Source organism: Lipophrys pholis (assembly GCF_963383615.2).
Source record: "Lipophrys pholis genome assembly, chromosome: 8".
Taxonomy (NCBI): Eukaryota; Metazoa; Chordata; class Actinopteri; order Blenniiformes; family Blenniidae; genus Lipophrys; species Lipophrys pholis.
In genome coordinates this window covers 10,597,163-10,617,739 of record NC_137630.1, presented here as the reverse complement: position 1 = coordinate 10,617,739, position 20,577 = coordinate 10,597,163, and the positions used below count along the sequence as shown (strand labels likewise).

At 43.0% G+C, this 20,577-nt stretch overlaps 2 protein-coding genes across 2 annotated transcripts in view; both read right to left on the bottom strand.

The window, feature by feature from the left end:
* LOC308113627 (taste receptor type 1 member 1-like) overlaps positions 1-20,577 on the bottom strand; it is a gene marked incomplete at both ends in the record, with an annotated part of 38,811 nt that overhangs the window by 11,524 nt on the left and 6,710 nt on the right. The gene's annotated exons all lie outside the window — the stretch shown is intronic.
* LOC308113417 (taste receptor type 1 member 1-like) lies at positions 15,687-18,919 on the bottom strand. The gene is made up of 4 exons (XM_080469695.1): positions 18,200-18,919; positions 17,596-17,802; positions 17,145-17,265; positions 15,687-16,845 (listed from the first exon to the last, which is right to left on the bottom strand). Exons 1-4 carry the CDS (start codon positions 18,737-18,739, stop codon positions 15,917-15,919), a joined length of 1,797 nt encoding a protein of 598 aa, XP_080325821.1. The 5' UTR covers positions 18,740-18,919; the 3' UTR covers positions 15,687-15,916.

The window sequence follows — 20,577 nt, the reverse complement described above, 5'->3', positions numbered from 1 at the left end:
GCTTCATTTCCATATAGAGTTTGTTCTAAAACATCCATCCATCCATCCATCCATCCATCCATCCATCCATCCATCCATCCATCTTCTTTTCTTCTTTCCCGCTGCAGGGTTGCAGGGCGCTGGAGGGCAGGGTACACCCTGGATAGGTCACCAGTCTGTCACAAGGACAACACATATAGACAGACAACCACTCACATTCACACCAAGGGGCAATTTAGCGTCAACAATTATAACCCCCCTTCTCAGTCTCTATCATTAAATAATTTTTTTGGGTTTTCTGGTAGAAATGTGTTTTTTGGTTTGCTGTACTTTGTTAAATTCTACCAGATCTGGAAGTTTTGGCTGACATAGTGGATGAGTATGATCATGTGAGCCTGCCTTATGGATAATTGATCAATCAGAAAATGTAGGCTAAGATGCTACTGGATCATTTAGATTGAACATGCTTTATGTGTATATCTAGCCACTCTATATTTATTTCAATCTTAAAATTAAGATTCCCTTTAGATTGCAAAAGGGAGCAGCACCAGGAATTGTATTATATGACACATATCACAAAGTGTGAGCACACATATGACACATCTCATCTAATCTCGTCTCATCTCATCGAATCTCATCTAATCTCATCTAATCTCATCTCATCAAGCCTCCCTCAGGTCAGGAGTTTCATAAAGTGTTCCTCGGAAGTTATATCACATGTTTCAGGAGACTGATTTTCACCATTTTATTGCAATTATTAATCCCACATCACATTTTCTGAGAAAATATTGATGAAATACAATCAGAGTGACATAAATGAATAAAGAACAAATATCGTCTGCATACAGTAAAACACCTTTAGTGTTGGCAGCTTCTTATGATAGTCGTGGTTTAGTTCTGAACAAGACCTTGGAAGTACTGTTGTGTTCATGTATGTGATTACAAAGTATTTCTTGTCAACTCAGTTTGCATTTAAAACAATCATAGACTTACATGAAAGAGCACAGATTTGGTCATGAAAGACAAAAGAGCTCATGGGAACTATTCAAAACCACTTATTTTAAAATTCACAAAGATATTTACTGCTGGCAGCTACTGGCTGATTGTTTTGGTGTAACTCTGAATGACACCTTGGAAGTACTGCTGTGTATTTCTCTGTGGTTGAAAAATAATAATCACACATTTTGGGAGGAAGTACCACAGAAGGAAAGAGTAGAGACTGGAGAGGACTGCCAAAGCATTCAGAGTCTGGATGTACTTCCCATGATAAAGCATGTATTCAGTGGCAAAGATGATCCATGTGAAGATGAGCAGGAGCAGGCAGAAGGTGATTGATTTGGCCTCATTGTAGTTCTTTGGGAGGTCCTTTCCCATGTAGGAGAAAATGAAGCAAAGACAACACAGGGATGAAAGGAAAATCACACAACTGGATGCTGCTTTCAAATTAATGTCACAACCAAGAACTATTTTGTCTCTGTACCAAAACGTTTCATTGAAGGGTTTGGGAGGATCAATAGAGTATCCAATAAGAAGTAAGAGTGCCTGAATTGCAAAAGCCACAGTGATGACCAGCCACTGTCCGTGATATTTCATCCACCAGCTGTAAAGCTTGGGCAGCTTGGCTGCTATCTTAAAAATACAAACAATCTGAAAAGAGCGAACAACAAAACAGGCCAGACAGACAGTGTAGAACAACAGAAATGGTAAAAACCTCAAGATACAGGAAGCTACTGTTGGCTGACCAAAATAAAAGTACACACTGACACTAGAAAGCATGAGACAGATTAAAATGAGGAAGCACATGGGTCCTCCAGCAGATCTGACCACAGGTGTGTTGTAGTTGATGCCAAAGAGAACAGACACGGCCAGACTGAGTCCCGCCAAGGCCCAGGCAGCAACCATGATGACTACAGCTCCAGCGTCTGTGAACGCTACGAACTCCACCACCGGCAGGTTGCATGACGTGCTTCCCTCTGTGGACCATTCAGCCTCAGTGCAGGAGACACAAGTGTAGGGATCCTCTGTTTCACAACACAGAGAGACACTGTCAGTGAAGTTAGATTTGAAATTTAACGGACAACAACCAAGATATTTTATATGTTGTCCTTTCATTACTGAGAAATACTTTCTGGGAAGAGAAATTCAGAACAACTAAGTGAGGAGAATTACATCATTAGTTTCAGAGAAAAGTGACAATTTTTACCTATTTAAGAGCAACAAAACTAAACATGCAATAACTGTAGAAAAATAAATGTGTCTTAGCCTTCACACTATCATGGTTTACTGAATAAACTTTCTATTTTGAGCTTTCGGATGAGACACTAAATAACCTTGTAAAAACCCAAAGAAAAATATACAGTATTAATTCAAGACATAAAGTCTGGAAATCAGAATTTTATTTCAGTTCTCCATGTTCTATGTGTGCCAATCTACCTGTGATGTTGATATAAGTGGCATTTGGACAGATTTCACAAGTGAAGCAGCATTTGTGGATCCCATCTTGCGTTTTTGCAAATCCAACATTGCATTCCTGCGAACACAAGGAAACTGGAATCTGTGAAAGACCATCAAGACAATGGAAGTGAAGCAAAAGATGCCCCGGGATGGGTGGATATAGAGGCATATATCATGAGATCCTTTTTCAATTTGAACTAAAACTACATTTTGATAAAACAACATCATGCCAGACATGATGCCATCTTAAGACACCATGGCTTCTTTTCATACAATTTCTGCATGGATGTCTTCATAAAAGGCGTTACAAATTAGTTTTTATTGAAACAGATTTTAAAATCCGAATGTGATAGACACTTACTGAAGACAAGTGAATGGTAAAATAAATAAAATAGAAGAAAAAGATGTGAAGGTTTTCATTGAATGCAGAACACAAATAGTAATATTAATCATAATTTGGAAGCACAAAAACTAATTATGACCTAAATTGAGTCAAATCATGCAGCCTGATAATGTTTGACTTTCACAGCTGACAGAACTGGTTTACTGAGACTTCCCAGGACAGTCTGGTGCAGGGGTCGGCAAACCGCATGCAGATCTTTCGTCCCTCTGCCATGGCTCCTTGAGCCTCGGTCCCACTGCAGTACATCCCTAAGCGAGAAGGGCCAGGACGGGACTGTAAGGCAAAGCGCACCCAGACCCAACTGTGTTGCGCGGTCCCACTACAGAGAGTGCGGTAAAATGTAAACGGGGTTGTGAACGACGCAGGGATGTAACATCATTACGCAACAATAGTGGCGCAAAGAATATAGACCTTGCGGCCGCAGCTCATAGCAGCTACAGCTCTGTGGCTGTCTGAAGCCGTGAGGTTCCTTTGTCTGTGACACAGCGGAAAACGTTCTCAATCCGGACTGCAGCGTCCATCTCCTGCTGGATCTCCTCCTGATACTGAGAAGAGCAACTGCACCTCATCAGAGGACCGGTGTTGTGGAGCGCCGATGTTTCAATAAATCCAGTCAACAAAACAACCAGTGTGCACAAAGTGGCATATGTGAACAATAACGGGAGTGTTTACGGCAGATAAAATATTTTAATATTGCGGACTTGTTGAGAGTTACGATTGTCACTCCCCAATCAGCAGACGTGTGATGGAACGATGCTTCATTCTCACAGCCACAGAGAGCGGAAATTATTCACTTAATGCTAAATAATCATGGATTACACAACTAAATGACATTGAAAACCACACCACTCACACTCATGGTTCTTAAAACCCCGATCTCCCACATATATCCGCCGATTTATTTGCCGACCCCTGGTCTGGTGTATGATATTGAATCAGCTGGTGAAGTAATTTGAATCCGTATGTAAAGGGAGAAAGATTTAATTCCACTGCAATCAGAATAATTTATCAGCAGTTGTATATCCCTGGCATGCTTTTAGTCAAATAGCATCCTGCTTATGACATATTTATTATAAATTGTACAAGAAAAGGGTAAAGAATTACTCACCTCCCCACTAGTGTGCCACTGAATTTCACTGTCATTAATGAAGAACTTGGCTGATGGGTAAAAATGATAAAAACCGACCTCCTGAGCTTCACCACTGTGGTTCCAAAAGACTATAGAGTAGGATCCAAACCTGGGGTCTCCTTTCTCATCAAAGTGAATGTTCTGGTTTAAAAGAGTGAAGTTTGACTTCTTCAGCTCAGCCAGTACCTAATGTGTGATGTCGGTACACAACAATTTCAGAATTAATTAGCATTTCATATCACATTTCATGTTCATGAAACAGATGTCTGTTATGTTCCATTATCAAAATGTTTCTTTGTTCCATTTCTTAGTCTAACTCAACTACATATGAATCAGATTAAGTACATTTTGAAATTCTTGTGTACTCACCATGTATGGGTACACTGTCATATTGTCGTTACACCTGCCAGCGCCACACTGTAGGGTGTTATGTAGGGCATATATGGCAGAATACACAAAAAAAGAGTATGAAGGATCTGCAGCATGGATATCTTCATCATCCAGTTCCCTTTTGTTGTAGACCTGATTGCAAAACCTCTGTTGTCCTGCTTCTCCACAAAGACGTTGTCTGTTAGAATCCATGAACTCAATAAAACCTGGTATTGGCACGACTGGCTGAAACACCCCGATTACAGTCTCAATGTGTTTGATTCCTTCAGTTCTGGGGAGTTCTTTGTTTAAGGACCATGAGTCTGTTGCTATCCAAACCTTGTTTGTGACATTCAGTCGTATGGCTGAGTCTAGGAGAGTTTCAGCAAATAAGCTGGCTGCAAAAACAATAATCACAGAGATCCTATATGCATTTATGTGTTTGAATAGTAATGAAAAATCTGTATTTTCATGGAGGGCTTTGGAGTATCCCATGCATATCTCAGTTTCCTTAATCCTGTTCATGAACAGCTCCAGGCCGTCCACGCCGTAATTATTATCACTGTTTAGGAAAGCCACCCAGCGCCAGTTGAAGTGTTGTAAAATGTTTACAATCACCTCTATGATGTCTGAATTGGGATGTACTACCCTTAGAAAAGAGCTGTATTTTACTTTCTGGGAGAAAACCGAAGTGGAAGATGCATAGCTGACCTGTTCAAAAACCAACAGAGAAAGTGGTGATTTTCAGTGACAGTCAAGTCGGATTTTAATCATGTGGTCTGAAGAAAACTCACCATGGGAATGAGATCTGCCATGAAGAGAGGGGCTACAGTTAGGGCCTGAGTACTAGTGTAGGGTCCTATCACCGCTATCACTGACGACACACTCTGAGGTTCTTCAGCCCAAGTGGTCAAATATTTCATAGCCAAGAGAAACATTTGGAAGAAGGTTGGTAGAGTTGTTGATTTCCTCCACAGTGAATCTCATCAGCTGAAACCTTCGATAATTTTTGAGACTGAAGGGTTGACTGAGGATGAAAAAGACATGAGAGTTTGAGTCGAGATATAGGAGTAAGAAGTTTACCTCTAATATTGCCTTAGTGATAACTTCATGCATTCGATGCAACATTTGGAAATCTGGCTAAGATTTCAAAGAATCAAAAAGTTTGGTGCAAACCTTCACTGAGATATGTCCCAGGACTCACCTGGAGCAGTCGATGGCTTCTGGTCGGAGTTTACGACGATGCGTTCTGACAGGATGAAGATCAAATAGTCCACCTATTAAATAATCTCCCTCTAGATGAAACTCAGAGGCAGCGTCAGTGCATTCAGCCAATACTTTAAGAAACATTCCTTGCAGACAGAGAGAAGCAAGAAATAACCTCAAAGTGGCAGGTCTTCTTCATTTAATCTGAGCTGGGATGTAATGGGATTTACACTGCGTTTCCTAAGCTATGTTGCAATTGTGGTGGTTAAGCCTCAGTCATTATTTCCATGCACGTCAAATAAATCATGGTTTGGACGTGTTCTCACAAATCAGTATGCAAAGTCATTTCAATTGATGCACAATGTTTAACATTCATCCATTTTCTATGCTGCTCTGTCCTGTTCAGGGTAGTGAAGCACCGGAGACTAACCCAGCTAACTTTGGGCGAGGACAGACAATGTTTAATAACAGGTCAGAATATCGATCAATCACGTTTACTTATAGAACTTTTGCTGTTTGCCAATTTTACTGTTTTACTTGCAACAACAATCTCATGGCCAGAGGGAGGCAGTTGTTCATTTTTGCTGGTCAGTTTGAAAAAAAGAAGACTTGGGTTCCTGCTAGAAGCTATCTTCTCTCACAAACCATCCTTCATTATTTAAATGTTTGCCATTGTAGCGGGTCCCGGCTAGGTCTCCGCTGGCAGATGTATAGATAACCCGTTGATGGGTGTTCACTGTAAATAATGAAAAAGTTGTAATGAAATCAGCGACGCAGGGACACAGCTGTTCATTTTCCATTCAACCGGAGTATCACTTTATTCACATCTTTATTTTAACACTATAACTGCATTTGTGAATTATTTTGTTTGCTTTGTATTGAAGCACAAGTTATATCCACACTTGGATAACATGAAGTAATGCATCCTTCATAGATCTGTCTTCAGACAGTAAATGTCTCCTGACATATTTTCTTAAACAATAACTTATCAAAAGTAGCATGAAACCAAAACACACATTTTCTCTTTAGATCACATTTTCTGTCTCTCATCAATCATGTCTTCACTTTCTTCCCTTAAACCTCTGTCTTCTCATCAAGAGTATTACTGTTATAACTACATTTTGCAAGAGTTCACTTTATACAACAGAATAAATTCCCTTTGCAGCTACAATGTATTACATTACCACAATCCGAACGCAACTATAATCATAAAGATGGCTGCCTCATAAATTGGCGCCAAAACCAATGCACTGAAGTGTACCTTTCGTCTGTTATTAACCTGTGCGCTGCCAAACGAGGCCCCAGCAGTAGCTCACCCTGATCTGAACGGCAACACCAACTTACTACCCCTTGAACACTGCGCCACACACAGAGAAATAACCCACAAATGTCGTGGAGCCGAAAGAAATAAACTAAAGAAAACAGTCGAATCGGACGGCGGCCGCCATTTCCTGAGGTGTATACAGACAGACTCAAATGCTTACATATTACCTACATTTAGCTTACAGAAAACACATCACCGCGGATTCATATTAACTTATTAACATTTGTAATAACACAGCGTGTGAGTAACCAACCTGTAAATAATGAAAAAGTTGTAATGAAATCAGCGACGCAGGGACACAGCTGTTCATTTTCCATTCAACCGGAGTATGAACCCAACTTGCTCGGCGGCTCGCCAAGGGTCCCCGAGTGACGCTGCTGGAGGGTGCTGCCACCCAGTGTCCATTTGGTGGTACAGCATGTCAATTGTGTTGCTGTCTTGCAGGCTGATTATTTTCCTTCTATTGAAGATGTATTTAATTGTTTTAGACAGTAATAATAAACAAAACACATTTTGTGAGTATCACATCCACCCCGACAAACAAAAATGGCTCCAGACATTTATGACAACGGAAAAAAAAAAATTTCCTTTTTCTTTCCCCCTTTTGCTTTCTTTTAATAAACTTGTGCGGTGACTGGCATGTAATATGTGTAAGGCATGTACATTTGTGGCACGCAAGGTGCAGGGAGGACTAATTGTCTGGCCATGTGTGGCATGAAAGATAGGGGGGTAGAGGTAATCTGTGAGGAGATGGGATTTACATGGGTTTGTATTGAAGGTTGGCCCAGCGACTCATAAGTGAACATTGGTCTCGGTCTCCTCTCTCTGGTCGACCTCCTCATCTCTCTGTGTGCCTCTTCTGCGGGCCAAGTCATATAAGGGTGGCCACTTAGTCTTCCCTCCTGTACTTGTTCAGCCTGTCTATTTTGCTCATCCTCTCCAGGCTGTCGTAGGTAAGTGACATCAGGTTGTTCACTAATCCGCGATTCATTACCGACTGAATCCCTTTTTCTGTCATTTGGGCTATGTTTATCGTCTTTTACAGGAATGCCTTGTTCATTCTCTCTTTCAGGTAAGTTTGTCTCATCCGTGTGCGTGTTGTCTCTCTCAGCTAGGTTTGTCTCATCCGTGTGCGTATTGTCTCTTTCAGGTAGGTTTGTCTCATCCGTGTGCGTATTGTCTCTTTCAGGTAGGTTTGTCTCATCCGTATCACTAGGGTTGGTCCCCCTCGTCGGTAATGTATTTGGACATTCTTTGTGGGTCAAAGTTGGACCCCTTGGAGTCTGACCAGGCACTGTCCTGGTTACAGGTGTTCTCAACCAATAACCTCCTGTCCACTCACCATCCTCCTCATCGGTGTCCAGTGTACCACCATAGTCGGCAGGGCTTGCCCTCTGTTGAGGTTGTTTTTGTCTCTGACGGGGTGTTAAGACAGTGTCAGCTGACTGTGCTGGGCTTTCAACAGGCAGGTCATTTACTAACAACAGCAAGTTCCTATGTATGGTTCTGTTCCTTGCATTTGGGTCTCCCTCAGGATGAATGACATATACAGGATTGTCTGAGATTTGCTCCTTCACCACATAGATCCTCTTTTCCCAGTATGAGCGTAGCTTACCGGGTCCACCTCGCTCACCCATGTTTCGAACCAGTACTCGATCTCCTGGTTTGAGGACCACGCCCCTCGCCTTTTGATCATAGTAGGACTTGTTCTTTGCACTTGACGACAGGCTGGATTTGTTTGCAATCTTGTATGCTTCAGTCATTCTTTTTGACCATTTCTCCACATATCCCATGTGTGTTACTGATTCGGCGTTTCCCAATAATCCAAACAACAGATCCACGGGGAGACGGGGGTGTTGCCCATACAGCAGGTAATGAGGTGAGTAACCGGTGGACTCGTGGCGAGTACAGTTATATGCATGTATCATTTGTGGCAAGTGTTCCTTCCATCTCTCTTTTTCCCTGTCTGTCAGTGTCCGTAACATTTGCAGCAGTGTGCGGTTGAACCGCTCAGCGGGGTTAGATTGCGGGTGGTATGGGGATGTTCGTGAGTGTCCGACCCCTGACAGCCGTCCAAGGGTGCGGAAAAGGTCGTTCTCGAACTCGCGCCCTTGATCATGGTGGAGACGATTTGGATAACCAAGACGGGGTATGTAGTCGTTGTATATCCGTTCAGCTGCAGTTTGTCCTGATTTATTTTTGGTTGGGTAAGCCTGAGCAAATCTGGTAAAATGGTCTATTACTACCAGAATGTACTCGTAGCCTCCTTTGCTTTTCTCCAGATGTAAGTAGTCTATGCAAACCAGATCGAGAGGGGAAGCAGAGGTCAGGCCACCCATTGGCGCGCGTACATGTGTGGTGGGTTTCTTTTGTTTTATGCAACTGCATTTTCTTGTCACATACTCCTCTATACATCTCTTCATGTGTGGCCAATAGAAACGTTCTCTGGCCAGATGGAGCACACGTTCTGTGCCAATGTGTCCCATGTCGTCATGGAGATGTTTTAGAGCAACTGACCGATACTGGCTGGGCAGGACTAACTGTTTCCTCTCTTGTGTTTGACGGTACAGAACTCCATTCTCTAAATGTAGTTGATTCCACTCATGAAAGAGCTTGCGAGTGAGACCACTCCCTGACCTTCTGACCTCATCAGTGAGAACATTATTTGTCTCTTTCAGTCTTACTATTTCCCCTATCCCAGGGTCGTCTCGTTGGGCTTTTGCCAGCTCTTCTTGACTTATTTCGGGCAAGAGTGAATGAGGCTGTGGCATTACATTAGCAGAGGTGTACAGTGCAGCTATCCATGCTACATCTTTCTTCTGGGCTGCTCTACCACCTTCCCAAGTCGCATGCAGCACATCCTGAGACAGTTCCTCCGTGCATGTCGCCACATAGTTGTCGATATCGAGTGGAATACGTGAGAGCGTATCGGCGTCTATATTGTTTTTTCCAGGTCTGTATTTAATATTGAAGTGGAACTCTGACAATTCTCCAACCCAGCGGTGTCCAACTGCATTGAGTTTTGCAGTGCTCATGACGTAGGTAAGCGGATTGTTATCCGTGTAGATGGTGAAATGTGGAGCATAGAAGAGATAGTCTCTGAATTTCTCACACACTGCCCACTTCAGAGCAAGGAACTCAAGTTTTCCGCTGTGCAGTCGGTAGTTTCTTTCTGCAGGTGTCAGAGTTCGTGATCCATACCCAATGACTCGCATTTTTCCACACTGTCGCTGATAGAGGATTGCGCCCAGCCCTTTCTCGGAGGCATCTGTGTGTAGGACGAATGGTTCCTCAAAGTTGGGGTATGCGAGGACTGGGGGTTTGATCAGCATACTGACAAGCCTTTCCAAGGTTCTTTGGTGATCCGTCTCCCACTTGATAGGTGTTTTGGACGGAAGTTGCGGACCCTTAGACTTACAGTGACGTAGAGGGGGTTGGGGCATGGAGGACTTGACTTGGAGCAGCTCATACAATGGTGTTGCTATTTTAGCAAAGTCCTGTATGTAGGAGCGGTAATAACTCAGGAAGCCGAGAACCCGTCGGAGGTCACCAACTGTTTGGGGTGTTTTGGTTTTTAAAGCCATCACTGCCTCGAGGTCTCTGGGGTCAATTCGAACTCCCTCAGCCGACACCAAGCGTCCCACATAGCGAACCTCTTTCTGGAACATCCCACACTTTTCCGCCCGTAGTTTCACCCCATGGGTCTGCAGCGCTTTGAGGACCTTGCGAATCACCTCCACATGGTCACTGAAGGATTTGGAGAAACATAGTAGGTCATCCAGGTACGGAATGCAGTACTCGTCTCGCAGAGAGCCCAGCATCTCCTCCATGCTCCTCTGAAAAGCTGCAGGTGCATTAGAAAGTCCGAATGGGATCCTAACCCATTCGTACAACCCCCAGGGGGTTATGAAGGCAGTGAGATGGCGTGATCCTTCTTCCATAAATCCCTGGTGGTAAGCTTTCCCTTGGTCAAGTATACTGAACATTGAATATCCACCTAGCGTGTCTATCAAATCCTGTATTCGCGGCAGTGGGTGTCTGTCTGGCACGGTTCTTTGGTTTAGGAGACGATAATCTATGCAAAGACGAAGAGTGCCGTCTTTCTTCCTCACACATACAACTGGAGCTGAATAGGAAGACCTAGATTTCACGATCCAACCCTTTACCAGAAGGTCTTGAATGTAGTCTTTAACTTCTTTAAATAGTGGTTTGGGGATGGATGTGTACGCTCTCTGCACAGGAACGTCGTCTTTTAGGTTGATCACCATTTGTAGATTTGGGATACAGCCAAGGTCATTCCCATCCCTTGCAAAGGCGTTTGACTCCTCATGAAGCATCTTTCTCGCAACCTCCTGCTGTTCTTCCTCAAGATGATCGAGGTTTACAGGTGGGTGCCACAGAGGTGGATCTGAGTTGCTGATCTGAGTGGTGGTGACCTGGCAGGCAGTCACTGCAGGCTGTGATTTGTCCAGAATATCAGCCTCCACAACATTTTCAACATGCTGGAGAATTCCTAGGGCTGTTTTACGTTGTATTGTAATGTCATGGTTGGTGTTGTTACCAACTGGAATGGTGACATAGGGCTTTGTTGGGTTCTGGATTTCAAACAAACCTGTCCCTGCATCCCACTGTGCAGACAGTTGGCTGTCCTCATCTGTCTCGAACAACACTAACCGGGTAGAGGCATCCATTTGGGACGGAATCCGACACTTCACCCACGACACTTGACCAGCTGGGAGTACAATATCCTTGGCACCTGTTCTTAAGCGTACCTGCTGCATGACTGACCTTGCTGTCTGAATAAAGCTGACGAGAGCTTCGGCTGTCTCATTTGGAACAGATATAGCCTTGCTAAGAAGGCTAGCAAGGACTGGCGTTAGCCTCTCTGGTTGTCCACAAATTAGCACTTCCAAAACATTAAAGCCAATCAATGGTCTATCTATGGGGTAGCTGCTGATGAGGAATGGGACACTAATGGACAGATTGGGGTCCAAATTCCCTGGTAAGTTCACTGTAATAGCTACCCACCCATCATATGGAATGAGACCACCATTTGCTGCAATAACTTTCAGTTCCTCCTCCCCTAAGATCTCTGAAACTGGGTGAGTACTGAGGTCAGGTACGTACTCATTTTTCCAGGCACGGCTAACTATACTGACTTGTGACCCAGAGTCGAGCAAAGAAGTGACTGCTAAGCCATTTAGATAACTCTGAACAAGGGCCTGTTTCCCAATCAAGCTAGCAATAGCTCCAGCTTTAGCCACACGTGGTGATTGGGGAGGGAGCTGAGATACTTGTTTGTAATGACTTTGTGTGCTTGCTATTACTGGGGTTGAGAGTGAGAAAGGGCGTGTTTTGTCATTTTTTTCACTTTCTGATTGGGACTTCTTTTCAGGCTCGGTCACTAGATGTCCCTCTCCAGTGGCCGGTTGGAGTTTCCCTGTCTCTTTGGTCGTTTTAGACAGCCTGCTGCACGGTGTCCGTCCTCCCCACATATGAAACAGTGCTTACAGTCTTGCCTGCCTTGTTCCACACAGCTTGGACAACCATAGGGTTTTCCACGTTGAGATTTGGTCCTACTTTCACTGTACTGGCGCCCATTGTGGGTTAGTTGTTGATTTTGTTTCTGGATGGTCTCAACCATTCTGGTAAGCTCCTCTACTTTGGTCGTAAGGTCTCTCAGGGGATCTGGTTTTGTTTGTTTTGACTTGGACTCAACACTCTCCGACCTGGTACTAGGTCCCTTTCCCAAATCAGGTTCGAGTTGTGCACTGTGCGCATTTGTTACAGTCTGTCGGCGGGAAGAGCCAAGTCTTTTCATTCTCTCATTTTCTTCACGGGTGATTTTCATCACATGACGAAGAATCATCTCATCAGTGATCCCACTGTCTGTCAACAAAGGTTTGAGCTCTCTCCGTATGTCCGTATGTTTGTGTCCAAAGCCTTGGTACACCGTGTGCAGGAAAACATCTTGTACTGTAGCTGCAGAGTATTTAATGTCAGTGTCAGTCAATCTTGAGGTCAATAGGATGCGCTGTTTTAAACCAATCAAGCGATAGAGAAATTGTTGTGGTGTCTCGTTCTCATCCTGTTTTGTACACATCAACTCTTGGAACAGCTCTGTGCTGTTTTTTTCTCTCAGGTGGGTCTGGAGAAATCCCTTGAGTTCAGTCACTGTCATGTCATCTTTGTTTATCAACATCTCCTTGAATATGCCCGGTCTTATGATTTTGAGCACACCACGGACAATCTCTGAGTCTGAAAAACCTTCTCTGATGCCATCATCAAGTTGCCTGCAAACATTGTTGTAGCTGATGTCTGAGGATTGATCACCTACCTGACCCCCTTGCACTTTGAACTCTCTCCGGGGAAGGTAACTGAGTTCCCTTAAGGACACCATCCCCTCACAAGCCGACTGAGAGGAGAGCTCCCCTGGTGGGTTTCTGCTTGGTTGACTTTGCAGAGATGAAGACGAGGGAGTATGGGTCTGTGGTGGCAAAGCCTGCGTTGGTATGTACTGTATGAGCGTCTTACTAAGCTCTTCGTAGCTAGCAAGAGCTTTAAGCAAATCAGCGTTCATTGTATCAGGTGCGTTTAACTTTTTGGTCTTAACTGAGTCTGAATCTGGTATCACAATATCCCTAGGTGATGCAGTACTGACTGAAATAGGAGGGTGGCGAATTCGACTGTGAGTGTCTGTGGTGATTTCAGGATGTGTTTGGATGATAACCGAACCATCAGGAAAATCAACCTGGTCACCAAGCTTGTAAACACTCTGCCCCGTGTGTAGCTCAGAATCACCCTTTCCAGTTAACACTAACATTTCGTCCTCCCGACATTTCACTACATCATCAATAGCATCTTTTAACATCAGCAACTGAACCATACCCTCGTCCTCTGTTTCCAGTAACCGCTTACTGTACATAAACGAGTTAATGTGATCGTAGCATCCCTCCTGGTCCTCCTCGACAAGCTCTGATTCGTCCTCATCCGACACTGGGTCCACCGCTCTGGCGACCCGAAGAAGCTCTTCAGCTGACAGGGTGAGCAGGCTCTTCCTAATGTCCCACACTAGGCTCTTCCTCTCACCACTCGACATGTTGGCTCCTCGTCTCCCTCACGGCTGGCGCAGTTCGGCTGGACAGGGCTGCTGGTTGGCGGCTGGATGATGCACTCCTCCCTCCTAGTTGCTGGTCAGCGTAGTCACAACTCGGCTCCCGATCCCATAGGTGGTGCCGAAGAATCCCGGACGAGCCCCCAAGAATCTGTAGCGGGTCCCGGCTAGGTCTCCGCTGGCAGATGTATAGATAACCCGTTGATGGGTGTTCACTGTAAATAATGAAAAAGTTGTAATGAAATCAGCGACGCAGGGACACAGCTGTTCATTTTCCATTCAACCGGAGTATCACTTTATTCACATCTTTATTTTAACACTATAACTGCATTTGTGAATTATTTTGTTTGCTTTGTATTGAAGCACAAGTTATATCCACACTTGGATAACATGAAGTAATGCATCCTTCATAGATCTGTCTTCAGACAGTAAATGTCTCCTGACATATTTTCTTAAACAATAACTTATCAAAAGTAGCATGAAACCAAAACACACATTTTCTCTTTAGATCACATTTTCTGTCTCTCATCAATCATGTCTTCACTTTCTTCCCTTAAACCTCTGTCTTCTCATCAAGAGTATTACTGTTATAACTACATTTTGCAAGAGTTCACTTTATACAACAGAATAAATTCCCTTTGCAGCTACAATGTATTACATTACCACAATCCGAACGCAACTATAATCATAAAGATGGCTGCCTCATAAATTGGCGCCAAAACCAATGCACTGAAGTGTACCTTTCGTCTGTTATTAACCTGTGCGCTGCCAAACGAGGCCCCAGCAGTAGCTCACCCTGATCTGAACGGCAACACCAACTTACTACCCCTTGAACACTGCGCCACACACAGAGAAATAACCCACAAATGTCGTGGAGCCGAAAGAAATAAACTAAAGAAAACAGTCGAATCGGACGGCGGCCGCCATTTCCTGAGGTGTATACAGACAGACTCAAATGCTTACATATTACCTACATTTAGCTTACAGAAAACACATCACCGCGGATTCATATTAACTTATTAACATTTGTAATAACACAGCGTGTGAGTAACCAACCTGTAAATAATGAAAAAGTTGTAATGAAATCAGCGACGCAGGGACACAGCTGTTCATTTTCCATTCAACCGGAGTATGAACCCAACTTGCTCGGCGGCTCGCCAAGGGTCCCCGAGTGACGCTGCTGGAGGGTGCTGCCACCCAGTGTCCATTTGGTGGTACAGCATGTCAATTGTGTTGCTGTCTTGCAGGCTGATTATTTTCCTTCTATTGAAGATGTATTTAATTGTTTTAGACAGTAATAATAAACAAAACACATTTTGTGAGTATCACACCATCTTTAAGCAAAGTCACCTCAAACCAATATAAGTAACTACTGGGTGGAAGGGCACAACCTTTCTGGATCATTCTGCAGGAGAGGAAGTGATCAGATCTCATACAATGAGACGTGAATTAAAAATAAAAATTGATATGAGCTCCATTGATCCATCCATCTTCTATTCCGCTTATCCAGTTCAGGGTCGCAGGATGCTTGAGCCATGGATCTGACCTTTCCTTATAAATTAGTATTACCTTCAAATCTTCTCCCTGAAGTACAACCGTGCAACCAAACTTTGGAGTGGCTTTATTTCCATTGTTCATCAACATAACAGACGACACAATATAGATGTAAAATACTGAATGGGAAAAAAAAAAATCCAATCAATTTCTTGCTTTAATTGCTTTAATGAAGTATATTGTAGATTTCATAAATTGTACACATTCGCATTTGAGTTCATATCTCACATACATCCCACACATAAAAACAAACTATCCAGATTAGTAAAACAATCATTGAAAAACAAGGATTTGAAGATAAAATGCACTGTTTTACACACAAAGTATTAAGAGGTCCTAAAGCATGACTGTCTTTTGAGACATATCTGTCCTCTAATGAGGCAGCTACTGGCTGATTGTTTTGGTGTAACTCTGAATGAGACCTTGGAAGTACTGCTGTGTGTTTCTCTGGGGTTGGAAGATAATAATCAAACATTTTGGGAGGAAGTACCACAGAAGGAAAGAGTAGAGACTGGAGAGGACTGCCAGGGCATTCAGAGTCTGGATGTATTTCCCATGGTAAAGTATGTACACGGTGATGAAGACGATCCACGTGAAGATGAGCAGGAGCAGGCAGAAGGTGATTGATTTGGCCTCATTATAATTTTTTGGGAGGTCCTTCCCCATGTAGGAGAAAATGAAGCAAGAGCAACACAATAATATAAGGAAAAATACTGAACTTGATGTTGCCATGAAACTAATGTCACAACCAAGAACTATCTTGTCTCTGTACCAAGACGTTTCATGGAAGGGTTTGGGAGGATCAATAGAGTATCCAATAAGAAGTAAGAGTGCCTGAATGGCAAAAGCCACAGTGATGACCAGCCACTGTCCGTGATATTTCATCCACCAGTTGTAAAGCTTGGGCAGCTTGGCTGCTATCTTAAAAATACAAACAATCTGAAAAGAGCGAACAACAAAACAGGCCAGACAGACAGTGTAGAACAACAGAAATGGTAAAAACCTCAAGATACAGGAAGCTACTGTTGGCTGACCAAAATAAAAGTACACACTGACACTAGAAAGCGTGAGACAGATTAAAATGAGGAAGCACATGGGTCCTCCAGCAGATCTGACCACAGGTGTGTTGTAGTTGATGGCAAAGAGAACAGACACGGCCAGACTGAGTCCCGCCAAGGCCCAGGCAGCAACCATGATGACTACAGCTCCAGCGTCTGTGAACGGTATGAACTCCACCACCCGCAGGTTGCATGACGTGCTTCCCTCTGTGGACCATTCAGCCGCAGTGCAGGAGACACAAGTGTAGGGATCCTCTGTTTCACAACACAGAGAGAGACACTGTCAGTCAAGTTAGGGTTGAATTTAACGAACAACAACCAATGTTTTTTCATCATGGTGTATCACAAGTTAGAGTTGTCTTATTTCCAAGAAATAGCTGTGAATGCTTAATAAGTTACATGTGCAGTAACTGAAGCTTATAGATTTGAGTCCAGCCAACATTAACCGAGTGCTAAACCATCTTCTGCAACCAACAGTTTGAAATAATTCTTATCATATTCAAATTGACAGCTCTGTTTTGCACTTGATTTTTGCCTGTATTTTAATACTTCACTTGTAATGTTGATAAAAGTCCCATTTTGGCAGATTTCGCAGTTGAAGCAGCATTCATGGATCCCATCTCTTTTTTTCTTGTATCCGACAGCACACTCCTGGGAACAAAGTGAAGTTGGCACCTGCGGAGGACACGTTCAGGATTTTGGATGATGAGGAAAGTGAATACCGAAGCGGCAAACAAACTTGTAGAGGTATCTAAATTTAAAGGAGTCCCTTCACGATTCCAAAAGTGGTAGATTTGAATATGCATTGCATGTTATATGTCGACATGCGTGCAAACAACACAATGGAACATCACCACTGCTTTATTTTACTGATACTGTGGTTTGTCTCATCGCAGCTACGGCTAAGCAAATGTGTGCAGTCATCCTTACACACATCCGAGCAGACATGGGAAACCAAAACAAATCATTTAAAATTTGTGTTGGGAAGAGCATCCGTCTACTCACCTCTCCTTTAGTGTGCCACTGAATTCCGGTGCCGTTGATGAAGAACTGTGCGAATGGGTAAAATTCACAATATCCCACCTCCTGTGCATCACCACTACTGTTCCAGAACACTATCCTATATGATCCATACTTGAGGTCACCATTCTCATCAAACTCAACAGTTTCATTTAAAAGTCTGAATTTTGACTTCTTCAACTCTGCTAGAACCTGGAGTGGGTACACAAGGAAAAGATGATTATTACAACTTTAGATTTTACACTGATGAAATTGTTTTAGTTTCCTTGGGTATCTATACCAAAAAAGATAAAACAAAAATCAAAAAACACGATCAAAGGCCATTTAAATATCATATATTGTGTTGCAAAGTGTGAATCTGTCTAGAATCTCACATACAGTACAGGTTATAGCCGTAATGTTCTTTAAATTGCGATGACTTTACCCCAGGGAATAGGTCCTAATCTATGATTTGAGCCACTGGCATTGTGGCCTTCAGCCCTGGTGTGTGAGTGTATATGAATGCTTAAATATGATCAACAATTAAAAACATTCCAGACTGGTGAAGCAGTGAGAAAGCACTAAATGAGTACATAAACTACATACTTACCATGTGTGGGAAAACTGTGATGTTACTATCACACTGACCAATCCCACACTGCAGTACATTGTGTAAGGCATGAGCAATTGCATACACAGCAGAATAAACAGGAAAGGAAAAAGATGGGTCCATAGAAATGACCTCCTCTGGAGTCAGACCACTGCAGTTGCAGGCTTGATTACAAAACAAATCCTGTTTTGTATTTTCATGAAACACATGGCTTCTCGTAGAATAGATAAAGTCGCTAAAACCAGGTATTGGCACCACTGGCTGGGACACTCCGATCACAGTCCCAATGTGTTCGATTCCTTTCAGCTTGGGTAACCACCTGTTGAGGGACCAGGTGTCCCCTGCTATCCACACCTTGTCTGTGATATTTAGCCAGACCGCTGCCTCAACAAGAGCTTCAGCTGTGAGTTTTGGAGCAAAGACAATAATGACCTTCACTTTCTGTGCCTCAATCTGTTTGAATATTTGGGAGTAATTTGTGTTGTCATTTAAATCTTTGGTATAGGCCAGGCAGATGTCGGCATTCTGAATCCTCTTCATGAACAACTCCAGTCCATCGATGCCAAAATCATTAGCACTGTTGAGGAAAGCGACCCAACGCCAGTTGAAGTGTTCCAAAATTCTTGAAATCACATCTATGATGCTTTTATTGGAATTCACTGTCCGCAAGAAAGACGTGAATTTACTTTTTTCTGTAAATGCAGAGCTAGCAGCTCCATAACTGACCTGTGATACAGGAAAAGAGAAATTATCTCATGACGTTGACTGCTGTATGTATATGGGATCATTTGTTTGGTGAAAAACTATCACAATAATGGTTGATCTTACCACAGGAATGAGATCCACTAGGAAGAGTGGCGCTGTGGTCAACGTGTCAGTGCTGGAGAAAGGTCCGACCACACCAATGACTTTGGGCCCTTTGGTCAGGTTCCTGTGACGGTCAGCCCGAGGTTCAATCAGGCCGTCGACTGATATGAGAGTCAAAATACCTGGAAAACTCTGTGTATCCAAGCACTGGTCAAATATTTTATAGCCAAGAAAGACATTTGGCAGTATGCTGGTAGAGTTGTTGATTTGCTGCACAGAAAACCTCATCAACTGAAACCTCCGATAGCTTGACAGAATGAAGGCTTGCCTGAGGATGCGAAGAGAGCAGTGGATCGGTTCAATTCAACACATCAAGTCCTCACGTTTCAACATAGATCTCCTAAATCTGTTACAACTCGTCCATTAAGATTTTTCACAAGACTCACCTGGAGCAGTCAATCGCTTCTGGTCGGCTTTTTTCAAAAGCAACATCAACATGATGAATGTCAAAAAGTCCACCAATCAAATAATCCCCTTCGAGATAAAACTCAGAGGCTGGGACAGCACTTTGAGTAAAGGCATTCAGAAAAATTCCTAGAAAATGCAGAGAAGAGAAAAAGTACGTCATTGTGGCAGGTCCCCTTTGTACTGGAATGTGGTATGGTAGACTTTGCCACTGCCGTCGGTAAGATAGGATCTACTGAGGGACGGAGAAGCCTCAGTCTTAATTTCCATGTATGTGGGAATGCATGACGTTTAATAGATACATACCTGCCTACGCATGGTCTGAAAACTTTTTACAAATTCACATGCAAATGAAGTGCAGCAGCTGCTCCACAAAATTAAAAATACACATGGGCAAGTGATTTTTTTTCATGTCTTGATCTACTATATTGATGTTTTCTCTTGAAACTGGTTTGGCATGTGTATAATCATTCAATACATATTCCATCCATTTATCCATCTATCGTCTACTCTACTTTTTCAATTCAGGGTCACAGGGTACTGGAGCCAATCCCAGATGACTGTTGATAATTGTTCGAGTTACCGGAAGTAATTGGAGTAGAATACGATATAGACACACAGAGGGGCACCCAACTCAGATTTCAAACCTTTTTCACTGATATGAGACAAAAGTGCTAACCCAGGGGTCTGCAACCTGTGGCTCTTTAGCTCCTCTGTAGCGGCTGCATGAAGCTTTCACAAAATTGGGTGAATATAGGTTTAACTTGTTTTTCATTATATTTTTCAAAATCACTTTTGACTCTTGGATTAAAAAAAAAGTAAAAATGGGGGTGGGGGGGGGGGGGGGGGGTGGCGGGTCGGACGGGTTAAAATGGCTGGGAAAACCGGAAGTGACTACAATTTCTGAAAGAAAACAAAAAAAAGAAAAGTGGGATTAAAAAGAAAAAAGCATGCTAGAGTACAGGTCAAATGTAGTGACATTTTCACCATCCTGGATTGTAAATTACACTTTATAATTGCAACATAAGATATAGTTTTTGTATATGTTTGAAAACTACTGTATGTATAAGATTTTATAAGCTGTGTTCCCCTCATTTTGTGGCTCC